This window comes from Hipposideros armiger, unplaced genomic scaffold (assembly GCF_001890085.2).
Source record: "Hipposideros armiger isolate ML-2016 unplaced genomic scaffold, ASM189008v1 scaffold_709, whole genome shotgun sequence".
Lineage (NCBI taxonomy): Eukaryota > Metazoa > Chordata > Mammalia > Chiroptera > Hipposideridae > Hipposideros > Hipposideros armiger.
Window position 1 is genome coordinate 479,521 of NW_017732059.1, and position 14,082 is coordinate 493,602.

The window sequence follows — 14,082 nt, forward strand, 5'->3', positions numbered from 1 at the left end:
GACAGAACGGTGAGGGAGGCACTGGGGTTTTTTCTTTGTGTTTTTGTTTTGTTTTGTTTTTTCTTCTTTTTTGTAAGCTGTCTAGACAAGTGAACTCACAAAACTAACCCCCTCCCCCAGGGCTGAGCTGCATTCGGTCCAGTTTATTCAGCTAATCTTTGAAAATAGTGCAGTTTTTTTTAAATCTTCATAGGATTATCCAAAGCACACATTCTTTTTTGTACATTTTTGATTATTGAGATGTGATATCTATTCCATACGATTCGGCCTTTTAAAGTGTGCAGTGCTGTGGCTTTAAGTTTAATCACAGAGGTAGCACACTTTTAAAAATACCATTTGAAATATTTTTTCCCCACCAAACAGAAGTTTTACTTGTGTGTGTCGCAATAATTTCAAAAATTGACTTTTTAAAGGAGAACGGGATGCTTTCAATAAACATTTCTTATTTCATACATTGCAGTTTATAATCTTTTCTGATATCACCACGAGGGGGAAAATGCCAAGACAAAGAACTGAGTTTTACAATCATAAAGTCCTATGGTATGACATCGTTATTTTCCAATAATTATGTAGTGTATCAATTTCATTGATCAGGTGAACTTAAACTTTACTAGTGTATAGCTTAAAGAGTCCCACAGTTCACAAATAAAAATTTAAGAGCTATATAGTGCGGTGGATCTCGGTTCTCGTCTCCATCTGCCCTCCCCCCATAATAAGTCCACTTAACATCTCACACCTCAGATTTTTCTCTTGTGATGAGAACTTTTACAACTTAATCTCTTACCGACTTTCTTTTTTTTTCTACGTGTATTATTACTATTTTTGAGTTATGGGTGGCATTCAGTATTATTTTATATTAGTTTCAGGTGTACAGTATCGTGGGGAGACATTTATAGAATTTACGAAGTGATCTTTGCAACTTTCGAATGCGATACGGTATTGTTAGCCATAGGACATTGTGTAGCATGTTACATTCCCCCAAACTTAATCATCTTAGGGATGGAATTCTGTCTTTTTTGACCCCTTTCACCCGTTTTGCCCCCATCCCCCCCACCGCTGGCAACTACCTGTCTGTTCTCTGTATCTAGGAGCCTGCTCTTTTCAGAGTCCACATATAATTGAGATCATATGGTATTTATTTTTCTCTGTCTGACTCATCTCACGTAGCAGAAAGTCCTCAAGGTCCGTTTGTGTTGTCCCAAATAGCAGGATTTCCTTTTTCATGGCCGAGTAATATTCCATCGTGTGTCTTATGGGGCAGAGGAGGGCTATCTGGCCATCCTTACCTGCAGCAAAGCTTAAAAAAAAACAACCCATGGGTTTTTTACTTTCAACCGTTCGATAATGTCAGCTGGAGATTGGCGAGCCACCCAACACCCAGCAGGAAACGCTCGATTTGTGCTTTTCCTTCCTTCTGTGCTAATGCCGAGTTAACACCAACGCATTCATGTTGGCTTTGTCTCCGGTGGATTTAAGCAGACCGAGTTGAAAATTACAGCCTGTCGGTTTTGTCCTTCTTGATCACACTTATGTCCTGTGTCGTGCTGTCATCGGCTGGCGCCGTTGAGAGACTGGCCGCGTCTCCCAGAGTAAAAACAAGGCATCTGTCGGCGTCAGTGCCCAAGGTCTGTGATGTGAGTTCTAAGTGTTTACAACTCAACACAGCTCGGAGAAAGAAAGCTTAAAAGACATCGCAGACAGAAATGGAATAATAATAATAATAAAATAACGTGTTGCTGTCCATCAAAACCTGTGTCACCTTTCACGTCGGCATAGTTCAGGGTCAAGTACAAATGCTAAAAAGACAAAATATTGTCTAGGAAACACCGTCAGGGAATGAATGGGCTCCTTAGTGCGGTCGAGAGAGATGAGTAAGAAGAAAAATACCAAGGAGTGGAAGAAAGATCAAAACACACAGCCTGCTTTTCGTTGCTAGAGTCTTCGTGCGCGGCCAGACATTGGTGCTTCATAGGAACCTGTCTATCCTGTTGGACAGAGGAACCACAGGAGACCAAAAAGCGTTCATCCGTTTGCCCAAGTTCATAGATCAAATCAAAGTCAAAAGTTGAGCTAGACCAGCGGTTCTCAACCTGTGGGTCGCGACCCCTTTGGGTCGAACGACCCTTTCACAGGGGTCGCCGGGGACTCGCATGTGGGCGTCTCTGCATGTGGGCCTGGAGACGGATAGAGGAGCGGTGTCTCGGTTCCTAAGACCGTCGAAAATATGTGTTTTCCAAAGGTCTTAGGCGACCCCTGTGAAAGGTTGAGAACCGCTGGAGTAGACGCTTACATCGCCCACTTCCATTCAAATGCACGTTACCCAATAGAAACGTCACTGTTTGCATATAAACACTTAAGCTTTGTCAGTTCACTCTCCCCAAAGCCTTTTCCCTACTGCCTCTCTTCTTTTGATCTCATGCCACATAATTTTATCCACATGATGCCACTTGACGCTAATACAACTCCATTTTTGTTTCCCAGTTATCTTTTCGTGAGAATATAGTTGAAAAAAATGCGTTACTCAACATTTGCTGCTTTTTTATTGTTATCGATGCTTTGTGATGTAAATATTTAAAGGTTGATTTTTTAAAATATTTTTTTCAGTTACAGTTGACATTCAGGAGTATTTTACATTAGTGTCAGGTGTTACAAGCATAGTGGGTAGACATTTATATATTTATGCAGTGATCCCCCCAAAAAAGTCAAGTCCCCACCTGCCACCGTACATAGTTATTCCAATATTATTGACTATATTCTCTTACACAACACTTTCTTCATTTTTGTAGATCTCTGCCTACTTCTGCTTATAATAAAATATTCATGATGAAAACATTGCGAAGCCAAGGTTACTTACCTGTCCTCCTCTACCTGCCATACCATTAGCTAATAGATTTATTTTACAGCTCGGGGCTTTTCATCTCATAGAAAATGCTAACAAAAAAGAAAAAAATTTGTATTGTTTGAGGATAACTTTGTTCTTGGTTTCATCTTGCTTGCCATGTGCAATTCCAGACTCGATAAAGAAAAAAAGGGTTGATTGCCACTTTTTCCAGTCAGGATGCCCTGTGAGTGGACCGTTTTCTACATTTTTGTGCTCAGGAAGAAGAGCTTTCCTCCTGCATTATTTGCTAGACTGATAGGGACAGAAAAGGCAGCCGCCATTTCTAAGCATCCTGCGTGCCGGACAGCCAGAGGCGCACACAGATAGACTTGCATTTTTCTGCCCCTAGTTTCTCTCTCCTGTGGCCATAGACAAAACCCCTTTGGACCTTTGATTTCACAGCTGCAGCAAATGATTGCCAGCCTGTGTGACGGGTAGAAGGCGGGGTCCATGCGAGGCTCAGAGGAAAATGCCCCACCTGGGTACAAAAGAGGGTTTGCTTCCCTGATATCCTTGCATCTTTGTAGTGGTTGCAATTTTTAAATTGTCCCCTCACCCTGGGAATACCAGCATCTCTCTCTTCCAGTCCGTGGCCCATTTTAAAATAAAACACCAAGCGTTTTGGGCAGACGTCAGTGTTGCAAAAGAGCGTTTGTGTGTAAGGTCACGTACCCTGTCTTTAAGTAGAAAGCCCAGAGAGGAAAAGGCACGTTGAAGGGATGCATTTCGCACGTTTTCTCGTTGTACCTCTCCTTGGACGTGTGGGCTTGTGAGCGTGTTCTCTGGGGTGACTCATTGGCACACACGATGGCCCCCGATTAAAGAACATTTCAGAGGCAGGCGTCTTCTGTGTGTGTGTGTGTGTGTGTGTGTGTGTGTGTCCGATGTGCATTCAAACGAAAACTCCAAGCATGAGGCTTCTCAGCAGACGTCTCCCGCAGGACTGACAGACGGGGTGCGCCCGCGGGTGCATCCTTGATCCCAACGCAGTGTGGCTTCTCCTCCCCCTGCAGGCACTGGCACGTTCGGGCGGGTGCAGCTCGTCAGGCAGAAGACGGCCAAGCGTTTCTTCGCCTTGAAGGTCATGAGCATCCCAGACGTCATCCGCCTGAAGCAGGAGCAGCACGTGCACAACGAGAAGTCGGTCCTGAAGGAAGTCAGCCACCCGTTCCTGGTCAAGCTGTGAGTACGCCTCGGGCCCGCCCTCACCGCTCCTGCCGGTCGCCGGGGCCCCGCGAGGTCCCACCTGAGAGAGAGCTCTGCTGCCGAAGGTGCCCGCGTGCTGCCGCACAGGCTGCCGAGCTGGGGCGGCCTGGCCCCCACGCACAGGTGGTGCTTCTAGAAGTGTCTGCCCTGCTCGGCCGGTGCGACACCCGCCGGGGCGTGGGTGGCCCTGCTGGAGACTTGTCACCCCCCTTCCAGCAGGGTCCGCTTCTCTGGCTCCCTGGAGGGCCGCCTCAGTTGGGTTTTGGAGACGCCCGTCCCCTTCTCAGCTTTAGTCACTCAGGTCGTTCCTCGGGTTTCTAGTTGACTAGCAGATGTCTGTTTAGACGTCGCGCACACTCCTGCAGGGGAGGGTGCCCAGCGTGACGCGGACACATCCCTCTGCCCCCACGCTGTTTGCTGGTACAGAGGGAGACCATTGCCCACCCGGGGGTCAGACATTCGGACGCCCACACGCGGCTGGTGTCCCTGGCCATGGCCGCCTTCCTCTGTCCCCTCCTCAGCCCCTGCCGGGCCCAGGTCCCCTTTCTCTGCCCCGATTTTCTGCCTCAGCCTCCCCGATGCTGTTGCCCGCCCGCACCTTGCTTCCTTCTGAGGCGTTCTTCGCCTCACAGCCGTGGCACCCCTCCCCACAGACCTGGCCGGTGAGCTGCGCCTCTGCTTACAGGCCGGAAGGGACCTGACCGGGCTCCCGGTGACACAGTGTCCTGTCGAGGGCACCTGCCCTTCTCCGACACCCCTGCCCCGTCGAGACAGCTGTCCTCTGCCATGGTGTTGAAGCATCTTGCGTGTACCCCAACACGGCGGGGGGTAACACCCCTAAACTCAGACACCAGAACAGTGTCCTCCAAGCCTGAGATGGCGTCCTCCCCAGAGCGGGGACGGGCGGCACATTTGATGTCAGGGAGAAGGGACGCAGCTCACTTTTTGTTTTACTTTCTTTTTATGGCGTGAAAGGGCGGTTTTGTGCCCAAGATGAGGGTCTCCCAAGACTCTCATGCTTTTGAGTCATAGAAACAAAAGTGGCACCCGCAGCGGGGCCGCCACCCGTCCCCCGTTGGGTCCCAGCCCGCACTCGGCCAGCGGGGGGAAGACGGTGCAAAGAAGCACACGCGTGTAGTCGACCTTTCCCTGGGATGGAGAAAGGTTTGTAGTCACGGGTCGTCCATCGTCTGAAATGGTGATTCTGACAAAGGACGTTGTCCACTAGGGTTGTCAGCAAGTGTTTTCTAAAGGAGATGTGGACGTCTCTGTCACACCGCCAACTTGTCCGTGTGTGTGTGTGTGTGTGTGTGTGTGTGTGTGTGTGTGTGTGTGAGAGAGAGAGAGAGAGAGAGAGAGAGAGAGAGAGAGAGAGAGAGAGAGAGAGAGAGAGAGAGAGAGAGAGAGAGAGAGAGAGAGAGAGAGAGAAAGACGGGAGAGAGAGAGAGAGAAAAACGGGCTTGGGCTTCACCAAACGCAGGGCACGCTCCGGAAGGTGCTTTGCACCTGAGTTCTCCCAGGAAGGTGCGCGCGCCTGGCCTGCTGGCGTTGCCTCTGTGTGCGGTGACATTGGGTGACGTGAGGAGAACAGGAAAGCCAAGCAAATAGAATCGACGGTGAACACGCGTCCTCTCAGGCGCTGCTGTTGGGAAGGAATCAGCTTCGAGAAGAGCGAGGCTCCCAGTGGGAGGGGGCCTCCCGGCAGCGAGAAAAGGGAGCTCTGGCGAGGACAGTTCGTCCCATTGCATGGATTCTGGGGTGCAGGTGCACCCTTCAGGCAGCGTTAGGGTGACATCGGAGGGTGTGCATGGGCCCGTGGGTGAGGGCCTGCAAGTGCTTGCAGTTCTACTCCTGTGCAGGTGGCATGGGGTCCCGCCCCAAAGATGTGTTCACACCATCACGCCCATACCCGCAACAGGCCTTTCTGTGGAAACGGGGTCTGTGTGGATGGGACTGAGTGAGGGATCTGAGAGCAGGGCGTCTTGGATCAGGGGGGCCCTGAACCCAACGAGTGTCCTTATCAGGGACAGAAGAGGAGGGACACAGACACAAAGGGGACGCCACACGGAGACGGAGGCAGAGATGGGGGGGAGGCGGCCACCTGCCCGGGGACGCCTGGAGCCCCCAGGAGCTGGACGGGGCAGGAGGGACCGTCCCCTGGGGCCTCCGGAGGGAGCGCGGCCCTGGGACAGCTTGGTGGCAGCCTCCTGGCCTCCAGGACGGGGGAGGATGTGTCCCTGTGGGTATAAGCCACCCAGTGTGGGGCACTTTGTTGCAGGAGTCCCGGGAGATTTGATACGCACCCCGTTGTCACCTCCTGGAGCGGGGGGTCAGCCGAGGCGATGGGCAGGGGAGGGTTTTTTTTTTGGTTTTCACACTTCAGAAGTCTAAAGTCCCAAAAAGCCCCATGAGTTGGGGGCGGCGGGGAGGGGCGTGTGGAGTGTTCACGTCACCGTTTCCAGGATAGAAGTCTTGGACTTTGGGGAGTTAAAAAGGAACAGGGACAGGACGGAGCTTGCCAGTCTGAGCTTCCGTGAGAGGATCTGCTGTCTGCGGCCAGGACCCGCTCACCAGGAACCACTAACCAGAACCCGCTCACGGTGGCCTTCCTTATCGGGCGGTGGAGTCTAGAACACACAGGGACGCGTCCTGACCTTGCTGTGTCTTGTCCTCAGTGGCATATCTAAGCCGTGTGTCTGTTTATACATTTAGAAATTATTTTACTTTAGAAATAGAAAGCATCCTGCAAGAAAAGAAAACAAAATATTGACAGAAGCATGCACAAGGACCTAAGTGGTTGAGATCGCAGCGTCTGTGAGCTCTAGGTTCGTGGGAATGCACGCTGACCCCAGGTTATCTGAATCGGCTTGATTTTGTCTTTGAGGGAGTGTGACGTCTCCACACCTTCCTCCACGATCTAAGCGTTTGCATGTGACCTTGAGTTTCCTCTTGCTGCCCCCACACTCCCGGGTGCAGGTCACAATCCAACGTCGTCTGTTTATGCCTCACATCCAGCTGGGGGCGCGGCCAAAGGCAGGAATTTTCTCTTGTCCTTTAGTCTGCTTGGAACCTAACCGTCATTTCAATATTCTCAGGGGGACAATACTCACCAGTTTGGGGGAAGTACACGGTGGGAGCGCCTTTAACCCCCCCCCCCGATGTTGGTCAGTGTTCCTTTGTCCACAGCACTGATACTGCGTGTAACACAAGGCACGCTGTGGTGGCCTCAGATCTTGTGAAATGCGTAGGGTCTCGGCACGTTATTGTCACAATGGATCCTGTAGAGACCTAGCCGTGACGTGAATTTCCAGGCCACCTTTATCCAGAAAAGATGGAAAAAGACTGTGCCCATTGCATTACTTCACTGAGGCCACCACAACAAGGTCCCTCAGACCAGGTGGCTGACACAACACACATTTATTCCCTCCCAGTCCTGGAGGCTGGAGTCCGAGATCCAGTGTCCCAGGGCTGGTCCCCCCCCGAGGCCTCTCTCCTGGGTGTGCAGACGGCCGTATGCTCTCTGTGTCCTCACATGGCCGTCCCTCTGTGTGTGTCTGTGTCCTCACCTCCTCTTCTTATAAGGACACGGTCCTATTGGGTCAGGGCCCACCTAGTGACCTCATGTCACCTTAGTCACCTCTTTAAAGCCCCATCTGCAAACAGTCTCCTGTGGAGGTCCTGGGGCTGAGGACTTTGCCATGTGAGTTTCGTGGGACACAGTTCAGCCCCTAAGACCTACTTAGTGACCAGCTGAGGGTTTACCCCTCAGCGCACATGGCTGTTATTATAATGCACTCGCAGCGTCCTTTTTTTCTGGGCATTGTCACGTGAGGGACCAGCTCTGTTGAAAAACCGGATTTGAGGTGGACCTAGTGTGGCCCGGCTTCCGGGGACACGGACAGCCCGCTGCATCTGGCCCGCGTCCTGGATGGACGCGGAAGGTGGCCAGCGCCACAGGATAAGGGACGTGCTGAGTGGGAAAGCGCCGTTAGCGAACAATGCCTTGAATCCCTCAGGGGTGCCGAGGGTCTTCGCACTGGGGCTCGCCTCCCCCAGCACCCGCTCCCCAGGCTGCCTTTCTGCAAACCCCACGCCAACCTGGTGCTGCTAGGTCAGGGCACTCGTTAAACACGCATGGAAGGACAGCGTTCTGTTCGGGGAGGAAGCCGTGTCCCAAGGCCAGCTCCGCCAGGGAGAGATCATTCAGAACGGCCAAGAACCTCAGGGTCCTGGGCGTAGAAGAATTATGACCAAGTCGCAACGTCTAGGGAAGAAGGCTGGCAGTCTCCCCAGACACCAGCATCTCGTGATCACCCCTCACCCTTTCCGCACGTAGAGACAGCTGACGTGTTACGAGATGTTTGGGCCCAGAAGAACAGGGGTTCTCAGCCTCGGCGCTGCTGGCGTCTGCGGCAGGTAGTTCACTGTGCCGGGGGCTGTCCTGTGTGGTGTGCCACGGTGAGCGGGGTGACCCTGGGCCAGTGGCACCCTCCCCTGTAGTGATGATGAAAAGTGTCTCTCAACATTGTCAGAAATTTCCCTGCAGGTGAAATTGGCTCCTTGATGAGACTACTGGCATGTGTAGGTGGATGGATGGATGGATGGATGGATGGATGGATGATGGATGGATGATGGATGGATGGATGATGGATGGATGGATGGATGGATGGATGGATGGATGGATGATGGATGGATGATGGATGAATGATGGATGGATGGATGGATGGATGGATGGATGATGTATGGATGGAGGATGGATGGATGGAGGATGGATGGATGGATAGATGCATGAATAGATGAATGATGGATGGATGGATGGATGATGGATGATGGATGGATGATGGATGGATGGATGGATGTGTGGATGATGGATGGATGGATGGTGGATGATGGATGGATGATGGATAGATGAATGATGGATGGATGGATGGATGGATGGATGGATGGATGGATGGATGGACGATGGATGATGGATGGATGGACAGATGGATGGATAGATGGATGATGGATGGATGGATATAGAGATGATATACATGAATGGTAGATGGATGGATAGATTGATAATTGATAAATGGGTGATACATGATAAATGTATGATAGATGATATAGATGGATGGATGGATAATTGATGGATAGGTGCTAGATGATAAATAGATGGAAGATAGATGACAGATAAATAATAGATATATGATATGGATTGATGGATAGATAACTGATAGATGGTGACAGATGATAAATAGATGAATGACAGACAGACAGATAGATAGACAGATAGACAGGCTCTCTCAAGCTAGGGAGGTCCCTCAACCTCACACAGTTGACCTTTGTGTCTGGATGACTGCGATGGGGCGTCCTGGGCCCTGGAGGGTGTCGAGCAGCGTCCCTGGCCTCGACGCGTGGTTGCTGTTCATTTCATACCCCCTGTCCCAGGTGTGACAACCATAAGTGTCTTCAGCCACTGCCGAGTGTCCCCGATGGGACAGAACCACCGCAGCTGAGCACGTGTGCAGTGGAGGCGCACACAGAGATTCCGTGGGCGTGGCGTCCCGTTCTCTGAGTCCTGACCCAGCCCCTGCGCCTGGAGGTCCGTGATTGGGTCGTGACGACCGGTGTCTGGACCCGGGGACGGTGCCTGAGCCGCCATGTGGCTCATCGCACGGCAGCAGAGCCAGGCTGGCAATGCTCCGGCGGCCGGTGGTGGTGAAGACGTTTCTCCTGCAGACCCGGGGAGCCTGTCACCCACATGGCATGTCCTTGTCGTTTCTGGGCACTGACACCTTCTCTCTTCACTGGGATCCCCGCGGCCAGAGCCTAAAGGAAAGAGCTTTGTGAAGGTCACAGCGTCTGGTGTGCTGTCACTGTCCATGACTCCACGGCCCGGCCCGCAGCTGGTAAAAGCGTTCCTTGGTCTTCGTGATGGTGCAGGAGGGAACAACAGGGTGTTGCCTCCTGCCCAGCCCTCTCTCTCCGTTGCCATTTTCAAAGCAAAGATCTAGAAATAGGCGTCCTTTGTCTTTCGTCACGCCTGCAAGGAACAGATGTGACAGAAGGAACGCAGACACCTCCCAGGCTCCTGTTCCCGTTCTTTTTTTAGGGGGGGGGCCCTAAAATGATGCAATGGATGAGTTTCATGGGCAAGGTGGACACTTATAAAAGGGAAGCTTAAATTGAGGTGACAGAGTGACAGTCCCCAGTGGACCCAGGGTCACTGGTAACTGGTAGCTCGTCTGCTCTGTGAGACAGGGGGCGTGGGGTTGGGATGAGGTAGACAGTTCAGCAGAGTTGTGCAGAAGGAAGAGGGGTGGTTCACAGTGGGATGGGGGGACCTTCCAGATGCAGAATGGCACCACAGCCGCTCCCTGGTCGCCAGGGGTCTGGGACGCAGCGAACAACCTGAGTCCCACATGGGACTCCACTCTGGGCGTGGACACAAGGACCACTTCGAAGGTGGTGGGTATTGTCAAGGAGGAGTTGACAAGGAGGCGCGGCCAGGGTCCCCCGGGGGTTCAGTGGCATGTGGCGTGGGCTCAGGAAGATGCTGAGCCTGGCACATCAGCTGCTGGGCTTCCCTGGGGGTTCAGGCGGGGGCTGGGGTGCGTGGCTGGGGGCGAAGGTCTCAGCCTTGCAGGTTGCACAGCTGTGGACGTGGGGTGGGACACGGCTAGGACGCTGGGCAGGGGAGACGGGCGTGCTAGGTCGGGATATTCGCAGTGCAGAGGAGCAGGGGGCAGCAGCCTTGGAAGAAAGCGTGACTGTCGTTGGTGGGCGTCATCAGATGGAGTCGCGGTGGGTGACAGGAGCAGGAGACGCCCGTGAGGTGGGTGGGAGGGAGTAAGCCCAGGTCACCCAGGTGTGGGGAGGTGGCTGGTGACCACGGAGCCAGTTCGGAAAGGAGAAGGAACGTTCCAGAGCCTCAGGTTGCACGGACAGATGGGGCCGAGGAGATAGGGCGGCACGGGGCCGTCTCCCCTTCTCTTCCGTCGTGGCAGACGTCCAGCTGGATTGCAGCAGTTGGAGATGCGACAGCAAATGCTGAGCGAGGCCTCTGCGGATGGGTGTGGCTCACTTCCATGTCCCTTAAAACGCCGTAGGGTGGGGGCCCCCCGGCTCAGCCTCTGCAAATAGAAGAGGGAGCAAGATAGAAAGTGATTCTTGCCGATGGAGAGAACTGCTCTGAGCGGGCGTCACCCAGCCAGGCAGAGGGGCCCGGGTTGGAAACCTCCTGTGCGTCCTGAGGCATTGCAAGCTGCAGTCTGTCTGCTGCTTCTGTCTTCATAGGTTCATGTGCACGTGTGGACACGTCGGCCGTGTTAATTAGCTTCTCAATTGTGGTAAAAGTGTCTGCCTTCAGCATGTTTAGGTGTACAGTTCAGTGGTCTCAAGGACGTTCACGTGATTCTGTAACCGTCCCCACTGTCATCTCCAGAGGTATGTCATCTTCCCAAACGGAGACTGTGTCCCCATGAAACACTACATTCCCCATCTCACCACCGTCTGCTCCTCTGGGGAACTCCTGTAATTGGAACCACGCGGTCTTTGTCGTCTGTGTGTGGCTGCTTGCACGTGGCATAGTGTCCCTCAAGGTTCATCCATGACCCAGCAGCGGTCAGCATGTCCTTTTTCTGGCTGCATACTATTTCACTGCAGATGGATGGACCCCATCTTTGCTTATCTGTCCATCCGTGGATGGACACTTGGCTTTTTGCACATGTTGGCTGCTGTGAGTCACGCAGCTGTGACTCTCGGGTACTCCTGTCTGATCCAGTCCCAGCTTTCAACTGCTCGCGTGCATTGTCAGCAGCGAGTTCTGCGTCTTCCGTTTTCGTGGAGGGCGCTTTCGGGTGTTGTGCTGGGATGCACGCTCGGGGATGAGGACGTGCTGAAGGTGCGGCCGGACACCCTCGCTTTCCCGTGGACAGAGGCTGGGCCGTGCAAGGTGGAGGCGCAGACGGTAGGGGGCAGGCATGTGTGCATGTGCCCCCCCCAAATCCTGCCCTTGTCCCCATGACCAGGCGTGCTCCCTAGTTTAGACTGAAGCCCCCCGCTGAGGTGTGGTCCTGCCGCAGCGCCTGCGGCCTTCTGAGCAAGACGTCCACGTCGGATTCATCCCGGGTCCATTCTGTTCATGACGCTTCACAGGCCATTCAAGGTCCTTATGTCCAAAACCAAATTCTTCACCTTCCTCCTGGTCCCTCAGACCCCACATGGCCCCCCTTTCAGCTCCCCCGAAATGGCCTCCCAGCCCCTGCGCCCCATCGGGGCGCCACGTTTGGTTTCCTCTTTTCCGCCTGTGCATTCACTCTGTCAGGGGTCCTGCCCTTTTCTGTTGTACCCACATCTCAGAGCCTGTCCGCTTCGGTCGCGTCTTCCCAGAAGCCACCTCCTCCGTTCATCCGGGTCCCCTTCCGTTCTTCTCGGTGGCCTCCCGGGGGCTCGTCCACTCCTGACCCCAGGCTGGGGCTTGCGTCTGCCTTGAAAAGTCAGACTCAGCCATTCTCGGCTTTGCTATCCCGGAATCCGAGGTTCCGCCTTCATACCTTCGGCACGAGGAAGGCTCCCCGCCCTGTCTCCACGGCGCCAGGGGGGCCTCGCGTTCCAGCCCGATTGCACGTCCCTCCCTGGTCTCCCCTGGGCAGAGGTGCATCCTGCCGCCAGGTCCTCCCAAGACCCGCTCTTGCCACGACCCCACCCGGTATCCTGTGTTGAGTGTTTAGCGTCCGCTCCCCTGATCACCCCCACGGCTCAGGACACCCCCGGCTGGAGCTGCCCTTCCCATCACTGTACGTCCAAGATGGGACGTCACCCGGCGCAGAGCGGGTTCTTGGCCAAACTCGACCCACTCAGGGACAAAAAGGGCGAATGAGTGGTGGAGGTCAGTGAACAATGGGGTTCAGGAGTGGTGATGGGGTGATGATGATGGTCAGTAACACTGATAAGGCCCACGGAGACCCCCAAACTCAGAACACGCCTCTCGTTGCCTTGTCACTTGTGGTAAACCCTGTCACTCTTTGAGCCTTTGCGTTTTTATTTTTTATCGACTCAGTGCAATGCACCGTGCCTTCCCCGTAATGACAAGTATTTGACCAACGGAAGGGCCAGTGCAAGAAATCTTGTTCCTCATTTTCTAAACTCAGGTTTTCATTTATTTGTGGCCACGTAGACTCCTTCTTGTCAGCCCAGAAGCCCCAAGTGGCGACTTGATGTTTGTAAACCTTCCAGGGATGGTAACGTCGTCTTTCTTTGAATATTTTGGTTTTTAATCACGAAAAACACCCAACTCTTTACAAAGTCTCTCCATATAAGAAAAGTCTTATTGAGGGAGATTTCACGGAAGGATGTGCTAAAGGATTTTTTTTTTCCCTCATGATATTTACTTGACGTTAGTGATTTGGAGAAAGACGTGTAAATCGGGGCCGTCAGGAATTATTATTTCATAGCCGTAGTTTCCTACTCACTTCTCAAGGGTGCTGACGACGACTGATGGCTTGTGTGTGTGATGTGTGTGGGTGACATTGCAACTGAGCTGGACCCCAGGTGACCAAACCTGAGATCTTGGAGCGGCTGCTGCAGCCGGGGTCACCTGGTCCCCACCCACACCGTTGTTAGGGAGCAGCACACGCCACTGGGCGCCTTAGTCCTGAAGGCGCTTTCTCTCACGCCTTACGCTGAGCCTCTCTGGGCCGTGTCCTGACGTCCTCCCGTTGTTACTCATGTCCCTGGCGGCCGTGAAGGGTGACATGAGGTGGCATTGCAACGTGGTGCGGCATTGTTTCCAAGAGTTCGGAGAGGACTTGAGCCGATTATAGCCTGGTGGGGATCAGTAGGTCTGGCTCTAGGATTTTTGTAAAGAATGGGTGTGTGTTAATTGATAGAGAGAGTGCATCTGTGTGTGTGTGTGCGTCTGTGTTCACGTATTTAAGGGGGTCCTGTGTGGTCTTCTACCTTTTCAACCAAATTCGCAGCTGTAGGAAACGGTAGCCCCAGTTTTGGGTAGT

The 14,082-nt window shown here is 53.1% G+C and overlaps 1 protein-coding gene across 1 annotated transcript in view; it reads left to right on the plus strand.

Moving 5' to 3' along the window:
• Positions 1 to 14,082, plus strand: part of PRKX (protein kinase cAMP-dependent X-linked catalytic subunit) — a 68,844-nt gene that overhangs the window by 19,466 nt on the left and 35,296 nt on the right. The window contains exon 2 of the mRNA XM_019627104.1: positions 3,895 to 4,063. Within this exon, the coding sequence (XP_019482649.1) occupies positions 3,895 to 4,063 (169 nt within the window). The remainder of the gene's footprint in view (positions 1 to 3,894; positions 4,064 to 14,082) is intronic.